The 9,859-nt window shown below is 43.4% G+C and overlaps 1 protein-coding gene across 2 annotated transcripts; it reads right to left on the bottom strand.

The window, feature by feature from the left end:
- Positions 1 to 2,001: 2,001 nt before the first annotated feature.
- LOC148515337 (REST corepressor 2-like) lies at positions 2,002 to 9,440 on the bottom strand. 2 transcript variants are annotated; one of them, XM_088480138.1, is made up of 4 exons: positions 9,294 to 9,440; positions 9,111 to 9,168; positions 8,707 to 8,930; positions 2,002 to 2,492 (listed from the first exon to the last, which is right to left on the bottom strand). In XM_088480138.1, the coding sequence occupies exons 1-4, from the start codon at positions 9,351 to 9,353 to the stop codon at positions 2,223 to 2,225; spliced, it is 612 nt and encodes a 203-aa protein (XP_088336264.1). In that variant the 5' UTR covers positions 9,354 to 9,440; the 3' UTR covers positions 2,002 to 2,222. The 2 variants fall into 2 exon arrangements, with proteins under 2 accessions (XP_088336264.1, XP_088336265.1); XM_088480139.1 differs by lacking the exon at positions 2,002 to 2,492 and adding an exon at positions 5,211 to 5,251.
- Positions 9,441 to 9,859: the final 419 nt, after the last annotated feature.

Genomic DNA, 9,859 nt, shown 5'->3' with positions numbered 1-9,859 from the left:
TATCCTTTCTAATAAAGTGCATATACATGTGTGTTCATTATTGTAACAATTGAATGGTGTTGCCTGTAGGTACATAAAGAATATCTCCACTCATCTTTACATATATATGTGTTGCATTTTTTCTAATTCTGGGTGGATTCTTTATGTATCCACTGGCAATGCCTTTAATTGTTACAAGAATTAATATGCATACATATGCAGTTAATTAAACAAATATTGTGTTAAAATCACTGCAAGTTACACACATTCTTAAATAGCGGTGTACATTGGGGGAGAGAGTTTAAATTATATATTTATATTATATACATATATACAGCTGCAGCCATATGTAAATGGGGAGTTAGATGAAAGCTTTGGGACCACAACCTCTCACCCTACATATTGTAAATGTGGGGGGCTGCTCCAGGGCTGTGACCAACTTTGGAGGGGGTGTGAGCTTCAGTGACCAATCACGGGCACCAGAGCTGCAAATAACTACACCCAGTGTATTTTTTTGCCACTAGCAATGTTGACACCATAAAGTTATAGTGTCAACATTGTTAAAATGATGACATGCAACATGTCAACATTCTCAGAACATTGACATGTGAAATGCTGACATGGCCAGACTGTCGACATGTTAAGTTGCAGGAGGGAGGGTAAGGCACTAATGGGACGTTAGGGTTAGGCTACGGAGGGGGAGGGGTTAGGCTTGGGCACTAGAGGGAAGGTTAAGGATTAGAGTTAAGGGGAGAATACTCACGAGAACCACCGCTCTGTCAGATGTCAGCACTGAAAGTCACACTTGCATGACCTCCGGGACCTGAGAGACACCGCTGGAGCCACTGCCTTAAGAAGCAGATGAGTCCCTGCTGGCCCATCAGGAGCGATATGTCGACATTCTAACATGTCAACATTTCATCAGTGTTTAGATGATGAATGTCTACATGGTCAATGTCAACCTTATGGCCATGTCGACATTATGATTGATGACATATCATACCACAGCCCTGCCAAAAAGCAGTAAGGGGGAAGGGAAGCATTACTAAGTGTAGAATTTCAGCACTGACTACACCCTTTCTTTAGAGACAGAGGGTCTGATTCAGAGCCGCCCGTAAGCGGCCGCTCATTCGCTCTGAGCGATGTTCGCACAACTGCACATGCGTATGGATCGTAATGCGCAGGTGCAAACCAGTCATTGCGGTCGGAAATTGTGCGCTCGCAAAACAGCGAGGGGCTGCTAATTTGATTGACAGAATGTACCGTTTGTGGGTGGTAACAGGGGAAGGTGCTTGAAAACGGGGGAGTGGAGATCCGAATGCAGGCGTGCCTAACGGTCAAAAGGGCACATAATTAGTAAAGGAGCGTCATCGACCACGTCACTTGGTTGTCTTTTAGCCTGAACTGCTCGCAGTGATAGCGGTAGGAAAAACCTACCACAAGCACTGCGAGCAGTTCAGATGCCTTTCGATGTACCCGATTAATCTAATAAATACCGGAGATGACGTGTGTTGCAAAGGGGCGTCTTTACAAAATAGCAAGCGCATTTTAATTTGCTCGCTCAGACATAGAGGCGTCAACAAACCGCAAAGAGCGAGCGCTCAATTTAAATACCCAGCACAAAGTTAAAAGTCACTACTACATACCCAGAAAGTTTATCCTAGCATGGCCGATCAACAAGGTCACACCAATAGCCTAATGACAACAACCTGAAAATGATGTTTATCACATACACTTGCTCAAGTGCAAGTTTGGAACAAAGCTATTCTGAAGATACAAGCCAAGACCATTACATATTGATGCAGATGTATAGGTTTCACAAAAGTCCACTTATCCTGTAGGGGCATCCCAAAACAATAGCTCAGTTCTGAAGCACTCATGTCCAAGATGGAAGAGTTAAGTCATTCTTGCGAGAGCCATGTAAATGGAAACATTCAACCACTCATTGATCTAATAATAATAATAAAAGTAACTGGCACATTCCCTTCTGTTTTATGCATATTACAGGTCATTTCATCGAATTCCTGCAAGCACAATGCCAATCTGTAGCTCAAAGGATCATTTGTTCTTGCATGCTCTAATTAGCAATTGCAGTCCTGTCCCTTATTCTTCAGTATTGTTTTGTTGAGGTAATATGAGTTGATCCATAGGTCATATGTTGTAATATTACAATTTCAGTGCCACGTGCCATAAATAAACCCAGCCCATTCCCAAACTGCAAGAGGGATCTATAAAACAAGTCCTCAGGAGAAGGCTGGCTCTGCATGGTTTCCCAATAAGGCAGGTGGTGCACGAGGGCTCTGCTGGGGGGCAGGGCGGACAAGAGGAGGAGGACGAGGCTGGAGGAGACGTCCTGGCTGGAGCGGAGGGGGCTGGCGATGCAGCGTAGGAGCTGAAGGAAGAGACGGGCGCAGTAGTGGTGGAGGAAGAGACAAGGTAGAAGCTGTGACTGCTGGTGCTGTTGTAGTGGATGATAAAGTCTGCGATGAAGAGGAGATGGATGTGATCTGCACCTGGGAAAAGAAGAAGTTGAAATTCAGAGTCCTGACATTTCCATAATGTGTGTTAACCAAATGGTGCAAACTTACACATCTTTGTACAACAAGTATTGGCAGTATTGCCAGCTCACATGCTCATACAAAATAAATTAGTTATATGTCAGCAGCAGGGATCTTAAAGTAAAAATAGTAAATAATCAGTTTGCATAAGTATTCACGATTTATACACATCCTGCCACCATAAGCCTCTACAGGCAGAATGTGCAGATGTTAGGGACTGGATACTGTTAGTAGCACTCATCACCTATGGCTGAGAGATGACCAATGAGAGGCTAACTTACTTACCCAAAGATAAATGGCTTAATTACACTAATTATAGTCCCCTGTCTTAAAAGGACAATATAAAACTATTATGGGTGCAGACGACGGTACTTCTAGGAGCTTTATTTTACTTTGTTTGTCTCTACTGGTAACACCTACAGAGGCTGCGTACCCACCTATATCTGTCCAATCTGTCTGGTGGGAAGGAAAATCTGGTCCGTTTTCCAATGTTTAGGAGCAAATTCTATTGTAATTTGCTCCCGCGCATCACCAGATTTTCCTTCCCACAGACAGATTGGACAGATATATCTATAGGTGTGTACCACACATTACACGGACAGGAAGGGCTGCTGGAGACTTATGGTGCGTATCCACTTGCCGATAGAGGAATGACAGTACGATTATTACATTGTAATCGTACAGTCATTCCTCATCCTGTATAGTGTCTACACTGAACGATTTATCGTTCAGTGCAGGCACCCAGCCTCATCTCCGAACATGCACAATCTGTCATTATCGTCAGATTGACGCGCATGTTCAGGCGATGATTGATGTCGAAAACAACCAGTGGGAGCGCGTATCGCTGGTCGTTTTCTACATTTTAATGATTTGTGAACGATTAATGAGCAATTGAACAATAGCAATATCATTATCGTTCAATCGCTCATTTTAATCGGCAAGTGGATACGCACCTTTACTAATGTAGTTGTCTACCAGTTATTCACACTAGTTGGGAGCTGCTCTCACTCATTCCTCATTTATTCCAGCCCATTTCCCAACAGCACTTACGTATCTCTATTTTCAAATCATGCCCCAGATAAGCTTGAGGGCAGCACTCCTGACTGGGCCACTCAGAGCCATTCACCTTGAGGCACTTTGATACTAAAAGGCTTGAGTTAGAGGGGAATAAAAACAATTAATTCCTATAGCGTTTCCTTTTCCTTACCCAGATTTCCTTCAATCTGACAAAATTCCCACTTCTACAAGTGTCCTATTTTGTAAGTTTGCAAAAAACTTATCTTGTCCCAGTGGCGTTACCATCGCCGATGGCGGCACTAAAATAGCACTGCTGCTCTGCTAGTTTGATATCATCCCCTCGGATGGTGTCACCGAACAGCAGTAGTCGGGAGAGGCTCAGGGCTGCCCAGCAGCTCCCACTGCAAACTCCTGGCGTGATAAGATAAGGGGCATGACACACAGTTGTGCCACCAAACCGTCATGCGTCAGGGGGCAGTGTCTGGAGTTCATATTGCTATCTGTCTCTGCCTAGGCAATGGTCACTAAATAAAGAAAAATGTAGCAGAGGATTTTACCCACACTGCACTCATGGTGGAACATGATACAAGCAAGCAGCTCTGCAGATACTGAGTGCACTGGTACAAACTATCCCAGCACCTGCACTGCTCCATTGCTCTGTACACTGGAAGATATTCCAGCATTTTGTAGTGGCTCAGTTTGTACTCCCAGAGCACAATGAGGTCTATATTCATTGCTGGAGCAATATCTTTACCTCTATCAACAGAGCTAAAAGAACACAAGTGAATACTTATGCAAGCATCATATTTGTCTTAATTTATTTGTTAAACTATAAATCAAGACAAAGTAAATTGTAGGAGCATGATAAAAGCTAGAATAAGAACCTGCGCTCTCTCTTGGATATGTGCTTGCTAGCTGCTGACACCAGAGATGACCCAAATCTCTTGTAGTGCTTAGAAATTGATTATAATGTGTCTGCCCTTAGCATGAGTGGTAACCCCTATTAAGATATATGTCAGTGAACCAATCACTCTACAGATGTAGCATGTAATAGTCTCACACAGGTAGTGGAAGAAAATAATGTGTATTACTTTAAAACAATGGAGTCGCAATGCTCCTAGGTAAGTGATATTGATCAGTGTTATGCTACTGATATATAATCAAGAAAAAATGTCTCATACAAAAAAAAAATGTATGAATAAGAAAAAAAGGAAAAATAATAATAAATTGCAGTCAATGAGAAAGGAAATCCAATAGGGAAGGTATCACATGAATTAGTCCAATGTCAAATGATAGGGGTGAAATGCTCTGGAGGGACGGCGTCCTGGGCCCTCCGGTCCGTTTACTTACCCTATTCAATCCTAAGGCACTGGTGCTGTGGTCTCTGTGCGACTCGTGGGTTTTAGCCATTAGGTTGCTCCTCTTTCTGCCAGGGAGTGTGTGCCTCATTACACACTCCTGTGTTGGCCTTGGTGTTAATCCCCAGTGGCTGCGAGACTTCTGGGTCCCATGCTCTCATCCGATCGCGTGGTCCCCGGCCGTCTGCCGCCGCCGCTGGTCACTTCCGGTCTGCCCGTGGATGGTATGTGTGCAGTAGGGCTGCCAGTGATAGAGGGCTGAGTGTGTGCCTGGTTACACATTCAGTCTGCTGTGCGGTATGCTGTGAGTGACACCAGTCACTTCCGGGTAGCGTGGTACTGCAAGATTAGGTGCGGTATCAGTCTTTTATTACCTGCCCAAGGTTCATAAAATCATACACAAACCACCTGGTAGACCAATCATATCTGGCATAAATTCACTCACAGCCAACTTATCACAATACATAGATAGATTCCTCCAACCTTATGTAAAACAGCAGAAATCCTACCTACAAGATACCAATGACATTCTGAAGATACTGAAACACACTAATTGGGAGGATGACTACTGGCTATGTACCAGCGACGTCACCTCCCTCTATACCGTAATAGACCACAGACAAGGAATAGAAGTCATTCACGAAACACTCACACAAGATGACACTTTGAAACAAGACCAAATTGACTTCCTAATCAAAAGGGATTAGTTTCATATTAGAACACAACTACCTATGGTTCAATAATCATTTTATTTGACAGAGAACAGGCACCGCCATGGGGACCAGATTTGCGCCGAGCTACGCGAATCTATTCATTAGCACCATGAGGCACACACTCCCTGGCAGAAAGAGGAGCGACCTACTGGCTAAAACCTACCGAGTCACACAGAGACCACAGCACCAGTGCCTTAAGACTGAATAGGGTAAGTAAATGGACCGGAGGGCTTGGGATGCCACCCCTCCAGAGTGTTTCACCCCCTTCATTTGACATTGGACTAATTCATATGATACCTTCTCTATTGGATTTCCTTTCTCATTGACTGCAATTTATTATTATTTTTCCTTACATTTTTTTGTATAAGAGACATTTTTTCTTTATTATATATCAGTAGCATAACATTGATCAATATCACTTACCTAGGAGCATTGTGACTCCATTGTTTTAAAGGTAATAAATACACATTATTTTCTTCCACTACCTGTGTGAGACTATTCATGCCACATCTGTAGAGTGATTGGTTCACTGACATAACATCTTAATAGGGGTTACCACTCATGCTCAGGGCAGGCACATTATAATCAATTGTAGGAGCATGTCTGCTTGCACTATAAAAACTCCGCCATCAACAGCACAATTTAACACCATATTTACAGCTATATAGCTATAAGCGGCAAACCACTTTATGTACATATAGAGTTGTTTAATATTACCGCAAATAAAATTCTAACACTGTAGTTGGCAGGGAGATGTAGGACATGCTACACTTATTAAATACCATGGTAGCTAAATTTAGTGACTCAATGGCCAAACATATGGCTTTCCTTGCTCTGGCACTATCAAAGCTTAAAGGAGCACTAAGGGGTCTATCACTAAATTAACGGTTTTAAGGACATTTTTCCTCAATTACCTTTTTTTAGTATTCATTAACACACTTAACCAGGAGATATCAGTTATATCTCCTGCGTTAAGTGCTTTTGCATTAATTTCCACACTCCCTTACATTAGTACGGGGATGTAGAAATTCGGCTATTCATCAAATTACAAAAATTATGTATTTTCAGATGGCATACAGACCCTGTAAGGCTACACAGTCTGCCATTTACATGCCAGTTTGTGGTAGCAGCGGGACATACTTATCTACTTTCACCATGAGCAGGTCTTCCTCCGGCTCCCTTGTCGCTCCCTACTTTGGCTGGACTGTGCGTTCTCCCCGCTGCTGCATTCTGCCGGGAAGTGTCTCCCCTCTGTTCCCCGATGGCACTTGTAAGTAGGAATGTGCAGGCTCGGATAGGTTCGAGTTTGCACGCATAGTTCAGATTTTTCCCTCCAAAAAAACGGAAGTCAGAAATAGGCAAAACGTCATCTTGCATGGACAAACATCATCATTCTTGGACTTTGTCCAGGAATGATGATGTTTGTCCATGCAAGATGACGTTTTGCCTCTTTCTGAGTTCCGTTTTTTTGGAGGGAAAAATCCGAACTCGGCGTGCAAACTCGAACCTATCCGTGCCTGTACATCCCTACTTGTAAGTGCTTCTTCAATTAAGTGTTTATTTACTATAAACAGTTAACTGAAGAACTAACAAGTGCCACTGGGGGATAGACAGAGGGGAGGCGCTTCCCGGCAGCAGCATGCGGTGAGAACAGAAGATAGTATTTAAAAAAAAGAAGAAAAATTGCAGCCCCCTCTGCAGAGCTCACATCTCCCTGCCGGCCGTGTCTGTACCTGAAGAGGTTAGCTGCAAGTGACAGACCCCGGGGTCCCCGCCAGTCAGCCGGGCAGAACTGGCTGGGAAGGTAGGGGATGGGGGGTTGCGGGTGAAATGCACGAGCTGGCACAGTGGATAGAGCGGGCAGCGGAGGTGGGAGCCGGACAAGCCGCTGGGACTGATGGAGCGGGGAGACCCGGAGGACAGTAGTGGTATGTGGATGCAGGTAGGGAAAAATATCTATTTTCCTAAAAGCTGTCATCGCAAAAATGACAGATTTTCGGGATAATTATGGAGAGGAGGAATGATGAATTCTTCCGTAATTAGGTAGAACTCCATGCGAGTTCTAAACATAATTATCTCCAGAGAATAATAAGTAATAATGAATAGGCCCCTAAATTAGAAGATTAACATTTCAAACATGATTGGGGAAAGTAAAATCTATTGTGCAGTGTTACCCTGACCTTCCATTGCAGCTCAGTGTTACCACCCTGCTCTATTACAGACAGATGGAGCTCAGACAGGTTCTAAAAGCTGAGAATGCGCATTCTGAGCTACTCAGACGTTACTGGCCCTTATCCCTGTGTATAGGAAACTTTGGAAATAATTAAACTAAATTTGAATGTAGAACGTAAGTGAGACAAAATGAGCCAGTTAGTTTTCATCTGCCATACAGTTTTGGGTATGGACTCTTAAGGTGCGTACATACTAGGCGATTAGGAAAGACAGTACGATTACGACATCGTAATCGTACAGTAGTTCCTGTTCCCCTGTAGTGCCTACACTGAACGATCAGTCATTCAATGTAGGCACCCTCCATCCTTCCATAACATGGCCAATCTCTGTATCGGCAGATTGGGCTGCATGTTCAGGCAATGGACAATGTCGGGAATGACCAGCAGGAGCGCGCATCGCTGGTCATTTCCGTCATTATAGCACACGATTACTGGGCGATTGAACGATTACAATGTCGCCCGGTGTGTATGCACCTTTACAGTAGGAAAAACTGGGTTAAAATATGTTTTCAGATATGTTCATCATGCTTAGCTACAGTGTATCCCAGTGCATCTCATTTTCCATTTACAGTTCATGTATAATGTGTGGGAATAATGAAACTCAATAGAAAAATAAAACAAATTATATAGAACACGTAGCCTTGGTTCTAACCAAGTAATATTTCATCAAGTCTAAAACGGTTGCCATCTGCATTACATGATTAATGTATATTATTATAGTTAGAGGTTACATAATGCTGCAATAAACAGCAACAGTGAAAGATGTGAAAGGAGAGATGAATAAGAATAGAGAAAGTAGACTTGGAAGAAAACGCTGCCCGGTACAATATTTTATAACCACATCTCTCACCTCATCATCTTCACTGGTAGTCTGGGAAGAGCCAGAGTTCTTACTGGAGGAGTCCGTGGATACAGTGGATGGAGGAACGTCCTGTTCTGCCTCCCACTCCTGAAGTACTTCCTCCAAGTTGAAGCATCTACGATAACTAATGAAAAACGTCTTCACCTGGGCTGGGGTCTTATTACCCAGGACCTCTGAGATGGCCTGAAAATCTTTTCCATATCGCCTGACAGCTGGAACACACAGAAAACGTTTCTCCCCTTGTACAGAAAAGAATACCACCCATCCCGCCCCAGTGGCATCATCATCATCTTCACTACATCTTTTCATTAGCCTGACCCAAAAATACAGCTGCAATCTTTCTCCTTGTACAATTGTAGCACTGCAAGTCCTGGCACCAAATATCAACCCACCTTGTACAGCCAGCAGTTGTTCCTCTGTGGTCCAGCGAGAATTCAGCTTGATGTTTAACTAAAGAGAAGCAATGAAAGGAGAGAGAGTAAGTGTTCCCCGAGTGTTAACAGCTTGCAGGCAGACCAGCATGTAGAAAGGCTGGAACACAATAGGGAGAATGGGTAAAGGAGCAGGAATCTCACCTCTGGTGGTCTAATCTCATCGATTCCACCGTTAAGTGTTTCTTTTAAGCTGCTGTTCATCTGCTTAACATTCTGTACCTGTAAGGTGAATTGGATACAATGACTATTTTAGCCTTCTGTGAGAGCAGCAGCTTTATCTTAGCCATGACTGCGGTGTTTGTTTCATACACATCAGGCAGCAATGGTGCTCAGTGGTCCCGTGTACCCCCTTCCTCTTTGCTGTGAAAGTAAAGTCATTTTGCCTGCAGTTGGGAAGAGGATTGGAACAAAGACAGATGGGAAATGTAAGCACACACACCTTGGAGGAAACCTTACCTGGAAGGAACAATTGTAGTGCTGCAATCTTGCTGTGTAACCAACACTGATATCTGGTACAATTATTTTATAACTATATTTAATCATACCTGAAGATCTGTGTATAGTCTTATGAATGTAATGACATTATACCCTCCTTCACCAGCAGAGTGAGCTACAAACAGAATTCTTACAAGTGTATTGAATGATCGTAAAACTTAGGGCCTGACTCAGACCCACTCACTAAGCTGCGAACGCGGGCAGCCGTAAAG

Source organism: Taudactylus pleione, unplaced genomic scaffold (assembly GCF_031769625.1).
Source record: "Taudactylus pleione unplaced genomic scaffold, aTauple2 ptg000250l, whole genome shotgun sequence".
Lineage (NCBI taxonomy): Eukaryota > Metazoa > Chordata > Amphibia > Anura > Myobatrachidae > Taudactylus > Taudactylus pleione.
The sequence above is the reverse complement of the archived record's forward strand: the minus strand, read 5'-3'. Positions and strand labels throughout refer to the sequence as shown.

What these genes read in the sequence shown, in the direction of transcription:
- LOC148515337 (XM_088480138.1), bottom strand. Translation starts at nt 9,353, where the DNA reads ATGAACAGCAGCTTAAAAGAAACACTTAACGGTGGAATCGATGAGATT. An exon ending in ACAACTGCTGGCTGTACAAG is followed by an intron (nt 8,931 to 9,110) that starts GTGGGTTGATAT and finishes TGTGTGTTCCAG; the next exon opens with CTGTCAGGCGATATGGAAAA. An exon ending in CTACCAGTGAAGATGATGAG is followed by an intron (nt 2,493 to 8,706) that starts GTGAGAGATGTG and finishes TTCTTTTCCCAG; the next exon opens with GTGCAGATCACATCCATCTC.